The sequence below is a fragment of the Galleria mellonella genome, unplaced genomic scaffold (genome assembly GCF_026898425.1).
Source record: "Galleria mellonella isolate WM207_F2 unplaced genomic scaffold, CSIRO_AGI_GalMel_v1 utg266, whole genome shotgun sequence".
Classification (NCBI taxonomy): Eukaryota; Metazoa; Arthropoda; class Insecta; order Lepidoptera; family Pyralidae; genus Galleria; species Galleria mellonella.
In genome coordinates this window covers 1,894,788-1,921,318 of record NW_026442061.1, presented here as the reverse complement: position 1 = coordinate 1,921,318, position 26,531 = coordinate 1,894,788, and the positions used below count along the sequence as shown (strand labels likewise).

Here is a 26,531-nt window from a genome sequence, read left to right as displayed (position 1 = left end):
TAATTATATAACAACTTTTAAACATTTTCTCTCCGACCATTCATAAAACACCTTAAAGTTCGCGCTCCCGCCGCCAGACGTTGAAGAAGAATCAATTACTCAGCTGTCACCTTCGAGACGTACAGCTTTACATAAATCTCAGCGCTCCGCCAGTAAATTCGCTATGAATTGTACCTTATTACACTTCGAACATGCTGCGTAGTTTTTTTTTTTTTGTTATCTAAATTTATGCAACCATTTTTTTTTTTTTGTTGATCTTAAAATAAATGCACTTAATTATATTACGAATTCAACGTTAGTTAGCCACGATGGTTTCTAGGGGTGATCGCATGGTAGTCAACCTGTTACTGCGTACAATGGGGACTAACCTCCTCATGACAAACAATCCCTCTTCCTCCCCAGATTTTTTTTACGGACGATATTGGACTTGTAACCACGCCATCGGTATATCCTGGCGGGGCACCAGTTGTAGATGATAGGTGAAATGAAAGCAGGTCAGTTAGCCCATCGTGACAAATTCTATAAGAATTAACTAGTGGTTTCCAGAGGAGATCACATCGAGATTGACCTGATAGGGTATATTGTTAGCAATGGTAGAACCATTGCTAGATTTTAGACCCAATTACTAACAAACCTTCCACTTCCAGGGGGAGAACGATTGTTAATAATGGCGACGTTAATCTCAATAAACAACTATATAAACATTTTCTATGATACGCTTTGTTAATAAATATATAGGAGCATCAAAGGAATTAGTAACACAGAGCACTTGCTCTTTGTTATTACTATTACTTAATCACAATGTTATATCATCGTATGTGGTAGGTATGTACATAATTAAATCTAAATCTATGGATTAGTTCCTTTGCCTTTCCCATTGAGGACAATTTAATACTGTTATACTATTAATCTATGATAAATGTACATTTCAAAGATTTCAGTATTTCCTTAATCTTAGGTATATTTACACTTTGCTTTTATGCTGTAATATCATTTGACAGCTGTCATTCAGTCAAAGTGCACATCACTTTAAACAAAAACATTTGTTTAAATCTATGCAACCAACTCATTGATTTTGAAAATTTTACGATATACAGTAACTAGATCGTTTATAATATCTATCAATATCAACATTTTGGACAGAAAAATATATAAATATTTCTAAAATACTATGTATATTAATTTATTTCATTGGTTTAATACCTTTAAATAGTTATATACATTTATTTCCAGTTTCGTTAAAATAAGAGTAGTGCCTACTCTTGGAAAAAATGTAGATTTAAATCTTTATTTGTTGCCGGTTTATATTATTAATAATTTTAACGCCGAAAATTACCACAATGTCTACTTTTCACGGTTTTCCTGAATTGCCAGGACCAAATGACACTGCATTTTGTAAAATAAACGAAGTTTATTGTTGCGGTAATGCACGTTACGGAAATATTACTACATTCACTAACTCGGTAAGGTTATTTCTATTTTTATTATTCACTATTTCACAAAATACATTAAAATATAATTTTTTAACAAACTTATTATATATTCCAGACAAAAAGTCATCCAGTAATTAATGTATCAAGAGACGTACACCATCACAGAACTACAGATGAAAACATTAGTATGTACATAGAAGTTGAAGATAATTTATTGAAGAAAATCACTAGTGTATTATATAAACAGGGTATCTTAGAGGCTTTAAGTGTAGCCGCTGACCCCAATGTTAACAAAGACAATCCTATCATTGCTCTTACTGCATCTTATGTTTTAAAAGTGGCAAATATATTCACAGCATTTCGTTACTTCTTGCAACCACACTTAAAGGATATAGGACCTAAAATCGTGTCAAACTACTCTAGAGCCAGGAACTGGGGGAATGCACCAGTAAAATGTATGGCATGGCATCCTCATACAACAAAGATTGCAGTCGCTACATCTGATGATAATGTGAGGATATACTGCTCTGAAGTTGCTTTTGTGTCAACACTGAAGTGCAAGGCTCAAGGACATGTGTCGTCACTATCTTGGAGGCCATTCTCGGCGTCAGAAATAGCTGTAGGTTGTGAGCAGGGCATTCTAATCTGGACTGTAGACCCCAATTCAATGTTTACAAAACCTTCTTCGAGTAATGCCGTTCTATTGAAAAGGTAAGACATAAATTGTTTATTTACAATATATGAACATAAATAGAGAATACAGTAAAGTTGAAACTAATTATTTACGAAAATTCCGAATAGGGGAAGGCCTGTGTCCAGAAGTGAACAATTCAAGGCTGGTATGATGATGATGATGTAAAAAACAACCATATTAATTTAGTTGTCCATAAAAGATTTTTTTTGTGCATTACTAACTCCAATTGGAATTATTCCTTTTTAAAAAGACTATAATTTTATGAAATAATTATAATATTTTACTGTCAAATATTCAATTTATTTGTGTACTTAAAATTTTTTCAATTAATTATTTACTCATGTAAATATCACCATACTACCACCATGTAGCACACTAGCTTCCATAAATAAAATATATTGTTTAATATAGATACTGATCCTGTGTCACAATCAAACATTGTTCATCATGAAAACTGCTTATCCAATTTGATAAAAATTTTATAAATGTGCATTGTTTGCTGCAATTTAGATAATAAGGAAAGAATTGGGAGATAAAGTATTTTTCTGCTAAAAAAATTATATTATTTATTTATTTCAAGTACACAGTTACATAGTCAATACATATTCTTAGTGCCACGAAACTAATTTGCAGCGTCTGCAGCTCTGATCTCTTGTACATACAGCTTTATATTATACATAGTATTATTTTATCTATGACTATACTATACCTTTAAATAATTATGAACTTATATCCTAGTTCTATATACTAAATCTATATCTATATAATTGTACCCTTTTATAGCAGTAGGATGCAAAATGATGTTGCTGCTGGTCTGCTATTATTGATGCAGCTGATATTGATGCTGGGTCAGCTAGTTATATAAATTTGTAGTTATATATAATGTAAAATATTGATCTGATATTTTATTTTACTCTCTTGTCATTTTTTGTCTCTTATCTTTTATTTTACTTATTATCAAATTATCTATGTACACAGACAAAAAAAGAAATATATATTTATTTATTCTTTATTGACCACATTACAAAAAATGTTTGGTACAAAAGGCTAACTTAATGCTATATATCAAACTAGCTTTTACCTGTGACTTCTTTTGTGACCAGGATATGTTTGCTGATGGAGATAAAAAGTAGCCTATATCCTTCTCCATTTTATATGGTATATATATACCAATTTTCATAGTTATTGGTTAAGCAATTAAGGCACTAGAAGGTAACAAACAAACTCACTTTCACATTTGTAACATTAGTAAGGATTATGCCTAATTTTCAGGTCTGGACATAGCCCTGTGACTGATGTGAGCTGGTCCCCCAATGGGGACTTGCTTATCAGCTGTTGTGGAGCTGACACATCCATGCTGATATGGGATGTTGCTATGGAAACAGCTGTACCATTGCGCAGAGTTGCAGGTGGAGGGATAGTGTTTGCTCGATGGTCATTTGATGCCAGCAAAGTATTTGCTGCTACGTCTTCCATAATATTTAGGTGTGTAAAATTATATTTTCAGATAGTAGTAAAATAATCTATGTCCTTCTCCAAGTTAAATACTTTAACATTAATTGTCATATTTATTTATTTGATAAATAAATACAAAGGTGAGTTGCTAGTTTTTTATAATTGTTTAAATTCCCTTCTAACTAAAGTGATAAGTTACAACCAAGGGAAGAAGCATGCAAACAAAATGGGTGTAAAAAGTTTCTACAGGATCAGCAACACATCTGATATCACTTGTATTGCAAACATCCATAGGTTTACCATCTGATGGGGTGTTAGCTTTTTTTTTCATAAAAATAAGTGAAATAGTAACATTGATAGGATGTGTATATTAAAGTTGTAAACTTAATTTTTTTTGTTATGATTAAATAGAAAACATCTGAAAAGATTTAATGTATAGATGGTATAAATAAATCATAATAATATCATATCATAAGAATAATAAATCTCCAAGTTTTATATTATTTCCTTTAAATCTTGCAGGATATGGGATACGAAATGCTGGAAGCCAGAGAGATGGTGTGCGCAGGGTTGCCGCGTGGTAACGGCCTGTTGGGGACCTAAAGATCTGTTACTCTTCGCTGCTAAAGGAGAGCCAATGGTGTATGCGTTAACAAATACTGGACTTATGAGTGGTTAGTATTGATCTCATGTGAAAAATTAATCATGTTGAATGTTTTTTAATTTCAATATATTTCGGAATATTGTTTCAAACAGATTAAGGATTAAAATAAATTATATTAATGGTCATACATACTTCTGCAATGTTACTACTGTATGTTTTAAAAACTAATGTTGCAACAGTTTCTTTTATTTTTTTTATGAATAATAATAAAATGATAACTCTACCTGCACTATCTGTATATGCCAGCAGAGCATAAATGAAGGATAACAGGTGAGGATTCATGCAGGTTAGTTAACCAAACATGATAAATTAACCATAATGGAGATGGACGGGGGATTGTTAGTAATGCGCACTACCAGTTGTATTGCTAGGAGTATACCCTTTCAGGTCGACCTCCACATGGTCCCCCTTTGGAAGCCTTTGTGCTGAATTCTAGGCATATTTATCATGATGAGCTAACTGACCTGCCTTTTCGTCCTCACCTATCTTCCTACTCCTTACTGGTGCCCCGCCAGCATATACAATTAGAGCAGGCGGTGCTACTGTTCCACTTTCATCTATTAAAAAAAAAACATGATAATTTCCAGAACCACCTATTAATATATCCTCTATTAGGCAGATTGGCCTAATAGAGGATATATTACTAGCTTATTAGACCTGTTAGTAACCTATTACTTACTTTTGCCCATATAAGCAATGGTTACCACTTCCCATCAAGTGGACCATCAGCTTTATTGCCATTACAAGTTACATAAAACATTTTAGGTACACAGACCAGCAAAGCGGTGCCAGTTTTGGATGTGACCAAAGTGGAATTACCGTCTGGTGATCTAGTTGGTGGGCCAATATTGGACATGTGCTGGGACCCAACTGGAAAATATCTGGCACTCATGTTTGAAGAATCTCACTTGATAGCAGTGTTCTGCACTACGCATTTGATGTTACAACTTAAAATTACTCCATGGTATGTGTCTTTACTGTATTTTATTAATGTGAATTTTCAATCTGTGAATATAACTATTCAGAGAATATGGCATAGAATAGACCACATCTTCCTTGCCCGTGGGTGTCGTAAGAGTCGACTAAAGAGCGAAGGATGGGTAGCAGCATTCCTCTTAATGCATCTCTAAAAGCCTAACTGCGGTTACCAACTCGCCTGCCAAATGTGGCAACTACTGGTAAAACTCCCTTTATGGGGAAGGCTTATGTTCAGCATTAGACAGTTAATGGCTGAAATGATAATAATAAAATGTGTAAATTTCATTTAAAAAATTATTAATTATTGGTTAAACAACATTATCTATACTTATAATAAATCTGTAGAAAGGTCAATTCTATACATGAAACATATTTCCAAAATAACTATCAGGGAGTCAATCAATAAAATTTTTGTCTGTCTGTCTGTATGTTCATTATAGAAACAAAAACTACTCGACGGATTTTAACGAAACTTGGTACAATTATTCTTCATACTCCTGGGTAGGTTATAGTATACTTTTCATCACGTTACGATCAATAGGAGCAAAGCAGTTAAGGGAAATGTTAAAAATGTCCACCCGTGCCACGCCGGGACGGGCCGCTAGTATCTTATAAATTAAAACATTAGATTAATGTTTTGATAATTCCAGGTGGCTGTATAATTTGATTTTCTAGTTTCGTTAATATAAATGCGGTGTCGATAATTAAATAACTTAATTGTTTAGTGAATGTTTGTATAAATGCTTTATATTAATTTTTTTCCAGTTGTTTCGTGTGTGGTATAGAGAATGAAATACCAACAACAATGGCGTTCCAACAGAATTTCAATGACGGCGCATGCCTCACTATCGCATGGACCAGCGGCCGAGTACAACACTTCCCAATTGTATATGCAGACAAATTCTGACACCAAAACAAGTATGGACAATCTAATTTAAATTATCATGTATAATGAGGAATTTAAGGAAACGTCATTTCATAGACGAGTAAGTTATTTGCGTTTATATTTTTGTATAGTTATAAATCTAAGACTGGTTTTGTAAAATTGTAAAAGTTATAAGTAAAGTGAATAAAATACCACTATCTAATAGTTATTTTTATTTAATAATAAACAATTATATAGTACTTTTAGTCATATTGGCAATATTAATATTATTATTATTCATAAAGACATTGCTGTTTTTTGTACTTTCAGTGGTAGCAAGAGTTCTAGTTAATATTTCATATGTTGTTCTAGTTATATTCAGATTGTTGTATTTCCCTTTTATCATTTTTGGATTGTCGTCTTGATGCTTTCTAAAACGTTTGTGTCGTTTCTCAATAAAGTTTTCTCCTCCAAACCTCGAAACAGATCCTACAGTTTTCACTATTTCGTCTTTTAATTCATCATCTAAATTAAATTGCACTTTAAAATAAACAATGTTTGTATTAATCCCATGATATCTTCTGTTGGATTCAACATTTCTTCTAGAATTATATTTCCCGTTACATGTCGAAAAATCCACACATCCTTTTAAATCCCTTTCAAAATTTCCCAAATCAACATCTAAATTTGCGCGAATATCCTGTTTAACTGTCAACAGTAACCTAGCTCTAAGGGATTTTAAATGTACATCTAACTTATTTACTATACTGTCATTGCATCTTATTATCGTGTTTTTAATGTAATCTCTTAAATATTTAATATTATTTTCAATATTTTTATTTTCGTATAAATTAAAAATTAACGTTTCTTTTCTGAATATTTTACTAACTTTTCGTTCAGATATATAGACAATTTTATTAATTAAACTAACAACGGCTTCTTTTTCATTACTTCCATCTGTATTGACATCACTAACATACATAGATGCGTAATTCCTTAATTTGCTAACAGCTGTATCATTTAAGGAGTTGTAAAAATCAGTCATGAATTTCTTTAGTTCATTTGTACAAATTTTGAAATTTTGACATTTATGTCTCCTTCTTCTAGCTTTAATTTGCTTGTCACTCAGGTCTTTTGTATCCAAATTTATAATACTATTTTCTTTTTCATTTTGAACATCTCTATTCACTAGTTTGCACTTTACCTTGTAACAACTTGATAAGTTTTCTGTATCTTGTAAAATTTGAGATAAGAGATCGTGTATTTGGATATCACTCCTGGATTGGTATCGTCAATTGGTCGATCTTTTGTTAATTCTAAATACTGTTCTCTCATCTTATTCCATTAATTGTTCCAAGATTCTGCTAACGTCATTGATCTTTGTAATCTATCATTTTGGTCTTTATAAGTGTTCTCGCGTATACCGCTTTTCCAATTACATTGGCTCCTTATTAATAATTTCGTCAACATTTCATCAAATATATTAATCACTAACTTCTGTGTATTATCTGAAACGTACTCTTTTGCAAGCTCTGCTTTTATTTGGTCCCTCACTATTTTGTATTTCTGTATGTTTGATTTTAGTGATTCAGATTTCGCATTAAGTATGTTACCTTTATATTTTTCTTTAGGTTTCGGTAGAAATTCAATAATTGTCGTTTTATCTGTACCTTCAAGTGTTAGTTTGTCAAGTATATCTTCATTTACGTCTGAATCTTGCAAAAGTGCTCTTAGTTCATCTATTTTATTTTTTATTGTCCTTTCTACTGACGCTTCTTGGACAAATCTAAAAACTACTCCTTGTGAAACTTGTATAGAATTTATGTATGGCTTGATAACGACTTTGAATAGCTCTGATATCAATGAGAAATCTGGCAATTTACCTTCAATCGTGTTATCAGTTGAATTTACCCCTTTCATAAATGCAATAAACATTAAAAAAGCTGCAAAGTAATAAGTTTTTATTATTTTTATACATAGTAAATAAACCCTTGAAGATTTTTACCGCCTCACCTCGTAATACAGAGACGCTATGTGTCATTCTGGGGCCTTGTTATTATTTGTGTCCATTTTATTACCCAGTTTACTGCACTTTCACCCAATGTGAATATATAACATAAAACGAACACGTTTTATGACCACGAATTATTGGCAATGCTGTTATGATTTTTATTACTGAAAGTTACATATTTCTGTTCGTGATATATTGTTTACTGCTCAGCGTCGTTTTTTAATATGAAATTTATGTTGTTCTAAGTTTCGTATATTTTTTTTATAACGTTGTGGTGGCAAACAAGCATACGGCCTTCCTCATGGTATGCTGTTACCGTAGCCTATGGATGCCTGCAATACTAAGTGCATTACATGCGCGTTGCCGACCCTGAAGAAACTTCTTTATCCATTTTTTGAAAAACCACATGCTGTAATCTCTTGGAGAAACCTTAACAGGTACTCGTATGCACATATTTAATTGTAAACTTATCCTGATTTGATTTCATTTATTTTTATCTTCATTCATGAATTAGTCTTAAATGAGCGAATGGTCATAGCTTCCCGTTATTAAGGATTCCGGTCGCGGATGGCTCTAAAACTGATCGAGCATCTAATAAAAAATACATAAGTAATTATAGTTAAGTATACATGATGACATGAAAAATCGAGATAATCCAGGTAAACTATTTATTTATTACAATGCATATATGTACATAATATTAAGTTGTTACAATGTTCTTATGAAGAGTTAGTACATGAACGCTGTTTGGTTTTTATTTATTGTAATTTACCTAAATAATGACGGTATTTAATTCCATCTCTTATAAACCATAAACAGTACCATACACTATGACGCGCACACATACTCCTTGTGTTGCCATTCCACTAAAGGTCTAAGGTGTATACCCTAATCTCCACTCACCTGTACTTGGTAGTTGGGAATTTTACTGTCATATATACATGTCGCCACTCTCATCCATTCCGTATCATCACCATAATACCCCGTTATAGGGGGGAAAGGGATTGTCAGCAATGGAGTTTGACAGCCCTATTACTAGCAATATGCCCTATTAGGTCGACCTCCGCGTGGTTCCCCCTGGAAACCGTCGTGAACAATTCTTGTTGAATACGTCACGATGGGCTAACTGACCTGCTTCATCCTCACCTATCATCCTTCACTGCTGCCCCGCCGGTGTATACCGATAACGCGGGTGGAATTGCCATTCCTTTGTCATCCATTAAAAAAAAAATACCCCGTTATAAAACAATGAATACAAGTTTTTTTTTTTTCCAATAAAAGTAAATCACTTCCAGTTAGTTTTCGGGTGTATGGTTTTATTTGGAGGTACAGTTTACTTAAAATAGTATTATATAAATATACTAGTTAAACCAAGATATCTACATAGAAAATTTCATTCAAATCCGTTCAGCTGTTTACTCATAATTACGTAACAATGCTTATTTCGAATTGAAAAAGATTAAAGTCTTTTTACTTTTGCTCCATCATCACGGGGATCTCAGTGGCAGCAGTGAGTTTAAGTTTATTATTTTAATAGGTTATTTAGAATAAACAAACACGTATGTAAAGCAACAGCGTTTTTATTTAACAACATAATTCCGATTGTCATACTATATAACTCACACATCAATACTTCGATATCATATAAAATATATAAGTAGGACATACAAAATTGCAAAAGCCCTCACACAAGCTTAAATCTAATATTGCAACAATGGTATCACTTGCACAATAAAAAAAGAACTTAAATATGTTTTTTTTTTTTTTAAATAAGTACATGTTCTCTTACAATAAAATTATAATTTTTCATTTGGCTTTTGACAAAGACTCGCAAACATTTATAGCCAATTTTATATTAATTTCTTTCAAAATTTATGACAATATTATTTATAATATAAAAATATCCCTAAAAAAACTCAGTAAATTTACATTTTTACATGTCAATTTGACCTAATCTCGTTATAAAAAAAATTAATACGAAATATTTGTATAAAATATATTCTTAAGTTATTATAAGTATATCGAAAACGAACTCAAAATGTGTTCGGAATAAGTGTACATATTTTAATTGGATACATATGGCAATGTACCAAAAAAATATTTGAAATACCTGCTAGTCATCTCACGAATCTTCTAGAAATTATTTTCATAAATCGACTGTGACAAAGTTGCGAAAATAAAAAGATCCAAAATTGGCGAACACATTAATAAAAAAAAAAGTATACAATAAAGTTTTGATATAAACAATCTAACCTAAAAAAAATCCGTTTCTAAACTAGCAAAACCACTAATTTCTTAATGAAGAAAAGATGTTCTGCATTACACAATTTTGTTCTTAAATGTTTAAGTGCGGTTTAATTTGGAGTTTGTTTCGTTTCTTCTATACATTTTATGTTACCAACCAACTGACACATGCTTTCCACTATGGCAATGTCACACGAAATATGCACAACAGACCCCTTATCGTGATTGCGTAAAACGAAATGGCAAACGCTTTGTCTCTTCCCCACCGCTTGTTGCATTACCCAGCAGTAAGAACGAGACAGAGCTGGTCGTTCCTTTTTCCGTGATTGCAGCCGTCTCGAAAGTCTATCATTTATTTTACTGTTGCAACACTAACTTACCATAGACTAACTATTCAAGTAGATTAAGTTTGCTATTTGTCTTGCGTAGTTGGGCTCGCCACGGTATTATTTTTGTGCTATCTTCGTCTTCTTCGTGTTTGCCATTTAAATGACCTGGAAATAAGATGTTTGTCCTGTATTAATGTATTGCTTAATATTTATACTAATGTTGCAATAATACTTAATAATTGCATTTATAATGAATTTTATTAAGGCAGCGACTGACCAAATATTGATCTCGATGGGCTGGTTGTATGAATGTTGTTGTATGGTTACGACATTTTATATAACATATCAATGATACAGGTCAATCATCATCATCATCATCATATTTGCCGTTAACTGTCCACTGCTACATATGACTTATATTCAGCAGTGCACAGTCCATTTTTTTATACAACTTAGAATGGCAAACAAACTGACGGCCCACCTGATGGAAAGTGGTAACTGTCGCCTATAGACATGAGCAGTACCATGGACATAACAGAGTATACTGTTTCGCCCATGATACCCTTCATGCGTTGCCATTCCTGAGGACTCAGGTGTTATTCCTCTGTACCCTGTAAATTTGTAAATTTGGAAGGGGGAAGGGGGTATTGCCAATAGTTGCCACACTTGGTAACCACAGTTAGGCTTTGATGATGTTTCATGAGGGACGCTGCTGCTCACCCCTCGAGCACTACATTTTCTTAATCGGCTCTTACGACACCTACGGGAAAGGAAGGGGTGACCCAATCTATGCTGGTACCACACGTTGGTCGACACCAGCTTTATATTTCAAACTTCTAATTGAAGTTTTTAAAATTACATGTCTTCATTTATATATAATAATATATTATTGATATTATTATTAGATTAAATATTAATAGATTTGTTTTTTTTTTTATTTGTAATAAATAAACTCAACCGATACATAATTTAAAAACCGATTTTAAAAATTCTTTCACCTATAGAGAGCTACTTTATCATCAAATTACACATTATATTGTCAAAAAAACAGTGCGAAGCTGGGCGACTCGCTAGTCACTAATATGAAATCAAGTGTAACTGTTTTAATTTAAATTTATCTCTCTGGAATATCTTAGAATTATAATCTTAATTATATAAGTAATTAAAATATAATTAACTTAATGGAATTAATTTAAATTGGAAACGCTTAAAATACATTATTGGATATAGCAATAGTCACAGCAGCGGCTAGGCTAGAGCGAAGACGGACTGAGAGAAACTGAATAAAGTATGAATGATGAAAAATGTAAAAAAAAAATATTAAATATAAACAAAAACGTATTATGTGATTGAAGAGAAATAAACTGGTTTTTTTTTTATTCTGTAGCAATTAGTGAAATATCCGAATTTGTTCCTGTACTTTATAACTCGTACGAGGGTGCTACCATCTGGTGTTTTTTTATGATACTTAGAATGACATACGAACTGACGCCTCAACTGTGGTAACCGTCGCCTATAGACATGAATAACACCCAATGACATAACTATACTATCTGAGACCTATGTCAAATTGAACAGACGATGGCGTCCTTTATCTAGAAAAGCTTGATGTAGTTTTATTTTTATGTAATATATCACTAAGTATATCGTCATAGTCGTAGAATACTGACGGATCTGGCGAATATTACATAGATCCGTCAGTATTCTACGACTATGACGATATATGCATGCTTTGGTATAAATTTTATTACAATTAACATGTCTATTTTTGGTTTTACTCGACAATACCTGATAGAAATAATTGATAATTTATTTGTATAATTCCAAAATGTTCTTAAATTCAAAACTCTAATTCTTAAATTGAGTAAATACATTTTTTTTTAATTACGCAATAAATTACTTAGCAATAAATCTACCTTTTGTACTACACTATACTTATTAAAAATCTTTCAATTTATTTAATTTCTATAATATTGGTGCAATAAAGTGTTAAATAAATAAATAAATGTAAGAATCTTTCTATGCCATATCCTATGGCCACTTGAATCAAGGCGGAGGCCCATGTCATTTTATCGTCTCTGCTAACCATTGTTACGCCACTGATAGCACCATGGACATAATACACTGGTATATCCATGGTACCCCTCATACGTTGCCTTTTCAACGGATGTCGATGTTAAAAGTTTCTAGCCAAATTAACAACCATGTGACATTACTTTTTATTTTATATTTTTTTTATACAACTTAGAATGGCCAACAAGCTGACGGCCCACCCGATGGAAAGTGGTAACCGTCGCCTATAGACATGAACAGTACCATGGACATAACAGAGTATACTGTTTCGCCCATGATACCCCCCATGCGTTGCCATTCCTGAGGACTCGGGTGTTATTCCTCTGTACCCAGTAAATTTACGCCATTATATATACAGGAATCCAAAATTGGATAATGCACTAACTCCTTTGAGAATACGCAGTCACTTATAATAAGTTTGATATATTTACATTTAAAATAATAAAAATAATCCATTATTATAATAATTATCATAGGTGACTGCAGAAAATAACACGAACTCAGCGATATGACAAATATAACTAGGTATGCAAGTATAAAAAAGCAAGTCCTGAACAAATATTTAAAAAATACATAAATACAAAATTGTCTTATTTTTTTTTTCTTTATAATTTATTTACGTTATTAATCTTTATATGTAGGTAACACAGGTCTTGAAAATGTAACGCAACGCGCAATATACAAAATAAATTAGATAATTTATATGTATCTATGCTACGTATACCGTACACTGATAATAGGCATTCACAAGCCTCATTTACCTATCATAAAAATGGAAAAAAAACGTCAAAATAGATAGGTTCTATTTTTTATAATTAAGAAAGTACTATTGTAACAGTATGGAAACTATTTTAATTCCGTACCTACACATAGTTTTACCTATATGTTTATTTTACATATTTTATTATAAATCAATCAACTACATATAATTTTTTATTCTCTAAATGTCAAAGGTAACTTAATGTACCCAAAATTATAATAGATTTATACTGAAATGTGAATACTGCAGCGGTAATAGTTTATTCGTATCTAGCAACGCAAAGGTACAAAGCCATACCGCTGAAGCTCCATAGCTTATCTATATTATAAAAAAAAAAACTATCTTTTATCCGCTATTTTGTACGCGTGGATTCCAAAAGTAGGAAGACCAATGAAATACAGCACTTTTGAATGGCGTATCGAGATGGAACATAATACGAAATTTGAAGATAGACCTTCAAACAATACATGTGTGAATACTGCATCAAATTTGGTGCCGCAGTTTTTGTGTAATGCCGAAACAAACATACAGACACACAAAATTTCTAAAAAATATTATGTCCCATGTCCCATGTATTGACATCGTCTAGTCACAATGTTATTTGGTAAGATAATGATGATAATAATATGTTATATATATATATATATATATATATATATATATATATATATATATATATATATATATATCATTCTAAATAATTTATGTTGTTACTGACATGAACATTTACCCTGCATATTTTAATGTGTGAGAATGGTAACCCCGCCCGCGCTATTGGTATACACTAGCGGGGCACCAGTGAGAGATAATAGGCGAGGATGAAAGCAGTAACTGATCTGCTTTCATCATGACGAATTCCACAAGAATTATCCAGAATAGTTTACAGGAGGAATCGTTTGAAAGTCGATCTGATAAGGTATATTGTTAGCAATGAAGCTATAGATATAACTTATTTAAGTATACCACTTTTATTGATTGGCTATTATCACAATTAAAAAAAAAAGTTTTGATTGTTACTGCTATTTTTTTTTTATTTCTTAAATCACTTATTCCCATTTAAATGTACATGTTTCTGTACCACGATTAAAATAGTTTCCAATAATATTTATATAAACATTTGTAACCTTCGGCTTGTTAACAGCGGAGCGTGGTCTTGTCAACCAACACCATGAATTGCGTTTCATACAGCGAGGCTCCTGAAGCTCATATTCGGTATTGACGTTACCTTTATCCTTAAGATGTTAACTAACCGTTACAATGGTCAGTGGAGAGTTTCGCCTCAGAGGGCGCGCGCGTCGGCTGCGAAGGTGTTTCGTAGCACAGAGTAATGTTGTCTATAGAGACGGCGCGCTGGGTGCCGCTCGGGTACGCGCGCCAATCGCCGTTCGTAGAGCCGTTCGATCCATTCGTCTCTTCAACTTTAGGTGTGTACATAGATTGTCTGAAATTATAAATAAATGAATAAATATTAATAATGTAAGTACTGACGGAATACATAATTTATTTTCAACACGTTAGGGGTGACAAGATAAACAAAGCATACCATACCAGAGGGAGACTTTGTACATAAGTCGTTTGCTTGGGTATCTGTGTCCCATTCGTGTTTCAACCGTAAAGCAGTTGTGTTTGCATGGCTGTGTTTCGGTTTGAAGGGTGGGATATGGCGTGAATTTACAGGGTACAGAGGAATAACACCCGAGTCCCCAAGAATGGCATCGCATGGGGGGTATCATGGGCGAAACAGTATTCTCTGTTATATCCATGGTATTGCTCATATCTATAGGCGACGGTTACTATTTACCATCAGGTGGGCCGTCAGCTTGTTTGCCATTCTAAATTGTATAAAAAAAATATAACCAAATACGTACTAAGATTAAAAAATTTTGGACTATTATATGTTTATTACTCAATCCCGCTATACCGGCTGAACGTATTTGAATACAACTTGGAACGCGTGTAGGTATCTTACATGGTCCTTCGAGCCGGATAACGGAAAAAAAAGGTTTTTGCTCATTTAACATATTCAATAGATCATATAGGTAGTATGAAATGTATACTATATATAACGCCTATTAATATTAAAGTGTTGCAATCCATCTCGAGTTTACATTAATAGATCTGTCTGCGTTAATTACTTCACAAATACCAACACTCCTCATATGAATTGATGTAATTACAATTGCAATCTGTGTGAATAAAAGATAGAATGTGGAAACAGAAATCGCATACTTAATTGGCACATTGCATTCTTTGTTAATTCTTAAAAACATTAGTCGTCATCTATATGGAATAAATACTAACTGCACGCAACATTATCAATCGTATATATTGGAACAGAACGAAAGTGATTTGTAATAAAGCAAAGTGTTTATTGAATCGCTTTTGAATCTGCATAGAGGAACAGTGTTCTAGATATTTTTAACGATAGACAGGACGCAGTACTTCTTTTTTTTTTTTTTTTTTACAACACAGGGGGCAAACGAGCAAACTTCGAACCCATTGTGTATTTATATAGGACTTATATTTCTTGTTTTCGTTTGTCAAGTTGTTTTTAAGCTACCGGCGATTTTAGCAAGCAATTTCTACCAAGAAATATTGCTAAGAGACTCGAATGTTTTCTTTCGCTCTTTTTAAATCCATCACATTATTTCATTTACAATGTATAGTAAATTTTCGCTTTGCCTTTGTCTCTAAAAGACAATATTCAAATTATGCAAAGCTTCAAAAAACATTTATTATATACATTACCTCAGTCTATTCTCAGCCTCCTCTCTCCTCTGGAGTAACTGCCTCTTCCACGCAGGCACAGCAGCCGCTCTCCTTCTCTCCGCTTCTCCTGCTAGCTCCTTCTCCAAGTCTCGTCTAGCTTTCTCCGCTGCTCTCCTTGCCAGCATCTGCCTCTTCCACGCAGGTATCACGTTTCCTGCTGCGTCCCGTTCCGGTACCTGCGGACAACCCTACCGTCGACCAGCCGTCCATGGTGAAGGAAACACAGAGTCCCTAATGTGAGTTATACAAAAATTTACGTTACTATTGCCTTCAAGTTTACGTCGATAAGTTCGTATGGAAATCTGAGTTTCCAGAACCATCCGCTAGAGGCGTTGTTTTCTATACAAATATTCAACGTAAACGCTAACGCATTAGTAATGTAAATCCATTTTAAACTCACATTAGAGACTCTGATTTGGTTATCGAAAATTTTAATATTATTTCGATGAATTGACGAATTAGTTTAACAAAAAATTAAATTAACTCTCCCACTATTCCATCACATAATATGAATTTAAACAGATATCGTAATAACGTTATATTTAAAGTATTAAAAGATCTTTTAAAATGTCAAAGTGATAGCGCATTGAATAAATTTACAATTTATATTATTCAGACACATTGAAACGTATGCTTGTCTTTATGATGTATCGGTCAAATTTAAATCCGAAATTTGAATCGGAAACATCGGAATTAGGTTTCATGGTAGTCCCACTAAAACCTTAATTAATCTCTGTTCCCTTTCTTATATATTTATATATATTTATTTTATACTTGCTACTTTTAAGTGGGTAAGAAACATTTTTTTTTTAGTGTTAAAACAACGATCTTGTAACGATACAGTTCCGTTGGCGAACATAAATAAACGGCCAGTACCGTTAGCCGGGTGTTACATGAAACGTTAAATTATAATAATGTTACATCACACGCGATCTGCGTTGCCCACCGTGACCAATCAACGGTATCAGCTGGATGTTCTTATAAATACCGACATCCCAATATTTTCCAACGAATAGAAATAATACTTAAACAATAATAAGTGTTTTAAACAAGATACACCATACACTTGAAGAACAAATAAAAATGTTTTATTTTTTTTTAAACTCGGAATGTCAAACAAGCTGACGACCCACTTGATGCGTTGAATAATTTCAATCACCATATCAGCTGTTAGCTGTCCACTGCTGAACATAGGTCTCCCCCTATTGGGAGGTTTTGCCCGTAGTTGCCATGCTTGGCTGGCAAGTTGGCAACTACAATTAGGCTGTGGTGATGTTTTAAGGATGCTGCAGCCCAACTCTCAACTGTAAGCCCATCCCTCGACTATAATTTTTTTCTTATTACCTCTTACTACACCCACGGGAAAGAAAGAGACGGCCCATTCTACACCGGGATCACACAGCCAATTTCAATGATTCCTAGCAAACTCAGCCTATATAAAGTTTCTACTTACATCATTTTTAACTCAAAAAGATACATTGACAAACACTGCACAAAGTCCGGAAAGTATAAATGTCGATAACTCAATACAATTGCCTTCATTACAATGATTATGTACGACAAAAACGTTTCCGTCATTACTTCCGATGGGATCATAACACACGGAGTAATAATGAGAAATCACATAAAAACATGATTTAGATAGATCTACAATTGTCTGTGTTGGATGGAAGATTTACTAAATCTAAGATCAGTATACAGTTAGGTGTAACAACTTTAGCTGCACTGGTGCAAAAAACAAAAACATGACTTTGTAATCTTAGATTATATAGATAGAGCATTAAGTGTCAAAAACATCACTTTTTTAAATTAAGCGCGCTTTTTTTCAGTGTTCCAAGCTAAGAATAAGGAATTACATAGGAGTGATAAAATTGTCAATTCATAGCAGGCTAGTGTATAAAAAATGTTATACGGCCGTATAACCCTACCAAATCCAGATACAACCTGCTTGCATACTTTCTACATAAACTGTGTCGAATATAAAATCTAGTAGTATAAAATTTGTTATTGTCAAATACTTGACATATCAAACATTTTCTATACACTAGCCTGCTATGAATTGAGAAAAATAGCAACTAAGGGTGTATCTTTCGTCCTCTTTTTACTAATTACATTTGCATAAGAAGAAAGGAGGCAACCATATGATTTACAATTTTTATTTTATAATTCCTTCTATGTAATTCCTTGTTCTTAGGTTCCAAGTAGTCACATTAAAACTTTTTCCAGGTTAGTCGATTTTTTTAATTTGAATTGGAACTCTTTTTGTGGGATAATATAAATTTGCATATGTACACGTATTAATTACAAATTAATATACGTGTTTTAATTGAAATGGCCATGGTGGGCCTTGCCCTATGGTCCCAGCATAGGATGGATTACTCCTTCCATTCCCGTGAGGGACGAAAAAGGCGACTAAGGGAACTTTGTCTCTCTTAAAACATCACCAAAGACTAACTGCGATTGCCAACCCGCCTGCCAAACGTGACACCTACTGGCTAACTCCCCTAATAGGGGGAGACTTACGTTCAGTGGACATTTAACGGCTGATATGGTATATAGTAATGAAAATGGCGGCCATTTCTAAATATTTAAAACATAAACACATATTTTACGTTTATGCACATAAGAAATCAGTAAAAATAAGCCTCATTATAAATCATTTTGCTGAATTTATCTTATTGTTTTGAAATATATTCACAAGAATTTTGAATGGTTTTTATTTTTAACTTAATCTTACAATATAGTTTTTTCCATATACTGTGTAATAACTATACATTATGGCATCCCTATATACGTATCATCCTCATACGTAAATAAAAAAATTACCGACTTTAAAAAAAGTGGAGGTCTACTCGACATTGTGATAACCCTATTCATGCACACTTGGATAAAAAAGATTACCTGTTTTTGGCGATGCATTAATTTGGAGACATTCTATCTATATAATTGATTATAAACCTAGAAGTTTATATTACTAATCTAAGGTTTATGAATATATGAGAGTTACCTACCTATTTGAACAAACAAAAAACCATATTGTTATAAAACGAACTGATGCAACAGAAATCGTGTACAAATTTCTTTTTTTTTTTTTCATTTACCAAAAACTAAACTGATTTTTCAATTTTGAAAGTAATTTCAACGAGTATAGAAAGCGCACGTACGACCACTACATGGTCAATTGCTCAAGCATCCTCTCCAATCGAATGTTTACAGAAATACGAATGCATTACGCCAAATAATTTACGAGTAAAAGTTAAGTTAATTGTTATTCTAAAATTTGCATAATAGAAATTACAGTGTAATGGCGGTGTAAGTAATTCCTTTAATGTTTGCAAATAGTGAAATTGTTCAATAAAGGATAAACAAATATGGTAAGAGCGACGGCTACATTACGTGTCAAAATTTTACGATTTCACATACAGAAGTTATTTACATACATTTGTAAAATGCTCATTAATAAGTTAAAAGAATTTCCAGCAAAAAACCTGCGACTTTAATTTCGATAAAATTAAGTCGGTATACCGCTAACATAGGAGTAAATCCTGTCCATTGAAAAAAAGATGTATTAAAATCGGAAAATCGGCAATAATATCGAGTAACACAAACACAACAGTAAAAAAAATACAGACTAGTTAAGTATCTCCTCTTTTTATGATCTCTTAATAAAATGACTAGTTTTTTTGTCCGCTGCGTCGCGGCTTCGTACGCGTGGATTTCAAAACTAATTAAATAGACTGCGTAACAAAATTAAAAACATACCAGATTATAAGTTTAACCATCAGGAATATAACTGTACAAGCCATATCCACATTTGGGGTTGTAATATTTGCGTGATGCCGGAACAAACATACAGACAGATAAAATTTCTACAAATAATAATGTTTTGGCATTTATTTCCCTTATTAATACTCCTGATATTTATTTTTATTTAATATCTTCCATATACAGGTATCGTTAAGTTACAATTTTATTATAAATATTAGTAAGATAAAATAATAAAAGTATTGTTTATCACTTAAATAAAGTATAGATGTCCCATAGTAGCAAATATTTGTAAACTAAAAAAAATATGTGAATACATTTTTTTATACAACTTAGAATGGCAAACAAGCTAACGGCCCACCTGATGGAAAGTGCTAACCGTTGCCTATAGACATGAGCAGTACCATGGACGTAACAGAGTATACTGTTTCACCCATGATACCCCCATGCGTTGCCATTCCTGAGGACTCAGGTGTTATTCCTCTGTACCCAGTAAATTCACGCCATATCCCACCCTTCAAACCAAAACACAGCCATGCAAACACAACTGCTTCATGGTTGAAACACAAATGGGACAGAGGTACCCAAGCAATCGACTTTTGTACAAAGTCTCCCTCTGGTCAAGTCAGCATTTTAGAATATAATAAATGAGAAAGTTTGTAATGATGTATGGATGAATGAGTGTTACTCTTTCACGCAAAAACTACTGAACTGAGTTGAATAAAATTTGGTACGCAGGTAGGATATATCCTAACTGAGCACATATGGTACTTTATGCACTGATTTACGTGGCACCCACGGTATACAGCTAGTCTTAAATAATAGTTTATTGGTTTCTATATGTTCCACGGCTGCACAAAGTCGTATGGAATTATAATGCGTAGTTTGACAATGAAATCTAACTAATATTATAAATGTAAAAGTTTTTTAAGACGCTAGGGTTTTATGTTTGTTGCTTTTATTACGCTTAAATTGTGAACGAAAATGAATGAAATTCGGTACACAGGTTACATCCTAACTTAACACATACTGATTCACTCGGACAAATCTGCGGGAAATAACAAGTATTTCAAGGCTAGAACCGAAACTAGATCACAACATTGAAATAATCCTGTAAGGAATAAAATTACTGATACATGTATATGGTACGTATTGAGCATAATTACTTCATGATATTAATAATATAATACATGCTTTCATACTTTCTCGGACATATTATACTTTCGAAGTATCCGTGTTTATGAGTCATACAAAAATAAAGAAAGTACAGGGCACTTGAAAATACTAAAAATAATTTATTATTTTAGGTGGTCATTTGTTCTCATATACTCGTATGTTATTATTTTTATGTAACTTTTATAACCATAATCGTTATTAATATTGCAAAGTGAGTTTATTTTTATAACCTCTTAACGCGACCAATCGTTATAAAATTTAGTATAGTTACACGTAATTTCTCTTTTTTTTTTCATTAATATAGCGCAAACAGGCATTAAAAATTATATTTACATTATTCTAATGTTATAAAGTACATAATTGATTATTATGTCCCATAATTGTGGCAAAACCAAAAAAAAAATGTTATTTTGATCTAAAAACTAAACTACATAACCGATTTTGAATTTCTATGGGTTTAATTTGTAACTATACCCTTTTAGATAAAAAAAAATAATTTCCCAAATCGTTTTAGAACTGACGGACTTATGAGGTATCAAACATAAAAAAACAACCGAATTAAAAAAAAATCTTTTGGAAGCCGATTGAAAAACAGACAACGAGTGCCTACAATAGTAGAGTTAACCCTTCTTTGAATACTGATAGAAATTTCCATCATAACATTGAATGCCTAAAACTTATATAAAAGACCAAGTTCACTTTGATTGTGTCTGAATAATTTTTTAATGTCCATTGCAGAAACAAAAAACATTGCTGTCAAATTTATTGTTTTAACCATTTTTCCTTTAATTTTAAACATGAATTATTTAAAACTTTGATTATATGACTTTGATTTCACCAATAAAAAAAATCATGCAAAAAAGGGTTAATACAATAGTAAAAATTTGTGTAGCAGTTGACAGAATTAAACATACACGTAGATACAGGTATGAAAACAAAAAGCTACAATAACGTAATATGCTAAAAAATATATTTCCTTTCTTCTGATGTTCCAATTTTAAATATATATGATATAGATACAGAATTGTAGATAATGAATATATAGTTTAGCATCAAATGTATTTTTTTTAAATAATAAGTAATTATAGTATCAAAATAAGCAATGTTTGGGATTGAGAAGAGCATAGGCTATTTTATATTCTAGTCAATCTATTATCCGGGTCATGTGAGTAAAAACTTATTATGTCTACGCCATTTTGGTTATTGTTTTTACAATTGACAGAGCAGCGATTCCTAAAGTGGGTTCCGCAGAAACTAGGGGTTCTGTAAAAAAGTAACCAGCGGGCCGCGAGATTATTTCTACTGTAAAACAATGTCATTCTTCGCATTAAAAGTAAAATAAAACTATAAAGTGCTATACTTTTAAAATATTTCTAATAAAAGCTTTTGTTCTTATTTAAATTACAGTGTTTTTGATTTGTAATCATTTCATATGGGGTTCCATAAAATAAAAGGTATTTGTTAGGCGTTCCGTTATCTTAAAAGTTTAGAAATTCCTGCGACAGAGCATAAGTATGACTATACAGCTTTATAGAGAGACAGGAGTCTGTATAGTTCCATCATAGTCGGGTTTAAGTGGAGGCCGAGTCCACTTAAGAATTGTCTGATGCCCACCCTAGGAGGCGAACTAATTTTTTAATTATGCACAAAAATATGTCTAAAAATACATAATGTGTATTTTTAAGCAGCCAGGCCTCTCCTTAAAAATAATCTTAAATTCGCCAATGAGTCCCATAACAACAGCAACAAAAATCAGATATGTACTTGTAGGTAGGTGCCATTTACCTGCAATCACGTCGCGTTAAGTCCCGATAGTGTATTTGAAATATCTAATGTAACCTATCACCGTATCGCGGAGATTGTTCAAAATCTGTATAGTTTATTTAATTAAATATTTACGAGTTATTAATTTAACAGTTTCATTGTGAGAATGAAATAAACAAAATTCTAATGCAAACGCCACGAACGGGCGGTACACAAGTCTACGAAAGCGTGAAGTGTGAACGGCGTGCATACCCAAAATAAATATTTCAAACGTTCCCCATTCAGACGTTCAAGCAAATGATATAACTTTCGCTTCTTATTGAATATAACAATAGTATATTGTTTGAAAGTTCAATAAGCTTTTGAAGTATTTAATTCGCCTTGACGCAGTCGTGATTTTAGATTTGTTATTAGTATTGGTATTATGGATTTGTTACCACGGATAATGAATAATGATGGGTAGTGCGCTGCGCTGTCTAAAGAAAACATGAAGCGATTCTCTCAGAAGCAATCATTGTTTGTTCGTTTAAAAATTATTTTTATAAATTACATAGGTGTTATATTACTTTCAAAACTTATATTTATTTTTTAACTATTTATTTATATGTATGTATATTTCCTATATTTTTTTTATTTCTTCAATAAGAGTACGGCGCATTGCATCACAGCGTCTCGTCTTCAAAATTTAAACAATTGTCGGAAACGACTAACAGAGAATTCACAAAAATTCCCGTATAGGTATCATCACATAGGTATTTGATACATAAAATAATATACAGTACGTAGACGGACTTATTCCATACAGGAATGTATATTTGTCTAGTCTATCTATCTCGAGAGTATGTTAAAGAAGTTTGCTTTGTGGGTTTGTATGTACCTGTATATAGGAACATAAAAGTTTGTTTTAACATTAAAGAAAAAAGATGAATAATAATTTCGGTTACATTGTTCGTAATACCAAATTGGCCGCCAATTTTGAACCGATTTTAATTACTCTTTCTACATTTTATAGTCCCGTTCTATGTCGCATATTACTTTTGTAACAATTGTAACTGATGTATTACTTTGAGAAAAAAACTACTTTTAAAAATTTAAATCGAACATAATATAATCAGAGACATAGATTAAGGATAGCAAAAACATTATTTTTCTACGATTTAGTGCAGCAATTTAATTATGCCCTACCACATTCTAAATTCAAATATTTGCAACCTATTCTACGAGTACGAATGCACTGCGATGCCACAGTATGAGTAAATAGTACTATACCATTACCATTTATGGGAGTGTCACTATTAAATTTTTTTTTCAGATCGAAGAGTACCTGTGTTTTTCACTTTCAGTCCAATAGTTAGGTATGTTACAATAATTAATACCGATTATTCCATTACTACATAAAAATATGTGTGAAATCACGTTGCGATAATACGACTATTGTTATATTATTTTTTACATAAAATAAAAAAAAATTATCACAATAGTTTTGGAATTTAAGTTAATGCATAAAATGCACTATTATACATCATCGGTCTATCCAAATTTTGAATATCTTATTTTTTTAAGTCGCTTAGAAATAAATACTTATGACTTAACAAAGTGACTATTATGCAGATCAAAGATTTATGATTACATCAATATAACAAAAACAAAAAAATCTATAATATAATCATAGTCTGAAGAGATGTTCCTCGCATTCAAAGATAAAACTACCCTGTTAGTACACGTACACAAAATATTTTATAATACTGTTAGTATTATTGTGTATAACATAATTTCATAATTATATTACATATCTGTAAAGATTTTGTTGTTTGTTTTTAATAGATAAATTCACACGTTATCAGCGAATAACACTGGCCATAAATTATTTTCGAATAGGCTATATACATTTGTGCATTAAAGATGAATAAAATCACACAATTTAAATTTATATAAATTAAATTAAGAAATACGAAAGAAGTATATCGAGCACAAAGGAGTGGAGATGTCGGTGGGGGCCCTAATAGACAGACAAATGTCGACAAACTAGGCAATCGGAAAGCTTATATGAGCTGATAAATATGGATAAAACGATAGAGATTTGCTTGAACCGGAACATGTGACGTTATATTGTTTCTGCCTACCCCAATTGGAGGCAGAAGTGACATGTGTGTTTGTATATAATCAAAATTATGCAATATTATGATTGTAAAACGCCTATTATGTAATAATTATTTAATATCAATCAATTTTGATCAAACGAAACAGTGTTACGGTTGAATAGCTATGTCTATAACCACTTCTAATGTTATTCTGTAGTTTTTCAATAGTGCATAACATTGCAACTAGTAGCGTGGACTTACACATACTTAATTACACACGAATATCGGTTAAGTACGAAAAATTTAAGAAAGTGGTAATCGGGTACGTTCTATGACCTGTTAACTCATTGTTTACGTAGGAGTTCTAGGTATCATTAATTTATTTATTTTATTTATGTATTCATTAATACATATATGTGTACATGGCGGGCCTAATGCTAAAAGCATTCTCTCCCAGTCAACTTTAGGGAAGTGTCAGAATGCTTGAATGTGGTACTAGTAATTATTGATATACATACATAATTTACATATATATAAACGAATAAATATATATAAATAATGAATATACTCACACATATATAAAATATACTATATTATACACGAAAATGAGAATACTAGATAGTACTAACTAATTAACCAGATTCATAAAACTACTTATAATGTATCTTTTTTATATTTATGTACTTATAATAATTCCTCCGAGATTTGTAGGCCAAAATCTCGTAAAATAAATATAACTGTCATCTCAAGTAGCAAGGTGACGTCTGCGACTCAATTAAAACACCAGTTTTAAATCATTTTAGTTGGGGTCAGTGACTGAAAATCGACGTCATATTATTATAAACTTTATAAATATGTAAAAGTGAGTTTATTTGTTACCACTTAATACCTTAACTATCCACAATAATTAAAAAAACCATGATCATACAGTCAAGAATGTACCACTGAAGAGAGACAGTGTTTTAACAGCTTAGCTAATTTTAATAAGTAGATAGTATTTGGGATAAAGATAGACATGTAGGATGGAGAGGGACATAGACTACTTGTTATTACTGTCACACAGACGTAATTACAGGTACAATCATTATTAATTTGATAATTAATAAACCCCTACCTCTTTTCATTTTTTTTTATAGGATATCATAAGAAGCAAGCAAAGGAATAAAGTACTTGTTTATATACCTACATATATTACGTAGATTATTATTTTTAAAAATATAAGAGGTAATGATGATGATCAATGGAAGTACTTACTATATTTACATGTCAATTCACGAGAAAGTAAAAGTTTTATGACTTTTACAACTGTTATTTCAGTGGTTTACCTATGAAATTGTAATATAAAAAGTGCGTTTAACTGTACATAGAGGCAGTTTAGTCAAAAATGCCAGTCATGCTGCGTTTCACGGCCATTAGACATTAGCCGAGGCTTGCAGAGACAGCGCCGCCGGTGGGGGAAGTAGATCACTG

The 26,531-nt window shown here is 32.2% G+C and overlaps 3 protein-coding genes across 9 annotated transcripts in view; 1 reads left to right on the top strand and 2 right to left on the bottom strand.

Moving 5' to 3' along the window:
* The first annotated feature begins 1,253 nt into the window (after positions 1–1,253).
* Positions 1,254–6,312, top strand: LOC113516061 (aladin-like). Its single transcript, XM_026900406.3, has 6 exons — positions 1,254–1,463; positions 1,549–2,144; positions 3,400–3,612; positions 4,105–4,256; positions 5,012–5,210; positions 5,990–6,312. Exons 1-6 carry the CDS (start codon positions 1,341–1,343, stop codon positions 6,129–6,131), a joined length of 1,425 nt encoding a protein of 474 aa, XP_026756207.1. The 5' UTR covers positions 1,254–1,340; the 3' UTR covers positions 6,132–6,312.
* Positions 6,313–6,339: 27 nt separating this feature from the next.
* Positions 6,340–8,130, bottom strand: LOC128200745 (uncharacterized). The gene is made up of 3 exons (XM_052895096.1): positions 8,103–8,130; positions 7,585–7,960; positions 6,340–7,366 (listed from the first exon to the last, which is right to left on the bottom strand). The coding sequence occupies exons 1-3, from the start codon at positions 8,128–8,130 to the stop codon at positions 6,340–6,342; spliced, it is 1,431 nt and encodes a 476-aa protein (XP_052751056.1).
* Positions 8,131–9,664: 1,534 nt separating this feature from the next.
* Positions 9,665–26,531, bottom strand: part of LOC113516261 (espin) — a 138,862-nt gene continuing 121,995 nt past the window's right edge. For 5 of the 7 annotated variants that reach the window (XM_052895192.1, XM_052895191.1, XM_052895187.1 and 2 more), the window contains 3 exons: positions 16,255–16,463; positions 14,757–14,947; positions 9,665–10,838 (listed from right to left, as the gene is read on the bottom strand). In XM_052895192.1, the coding sequence (XP_052751152.1) occupies positions 10,735–10,838; positions 14,757–14,947; positions 16,255–16,463 (504 nt within the window). In that variant the 3' untranslated portion in view covers positions 9,665–10,734. Of the gene's footprint in view, positions 10,839–14,731; positions 14,948–16,254; positions 16,464–26,531 lie in introns of all 7 variants that reach the window. The other 2 variants (XM_052895190.1, XM_052895188.1) reach the window with 2 other exon arrangements.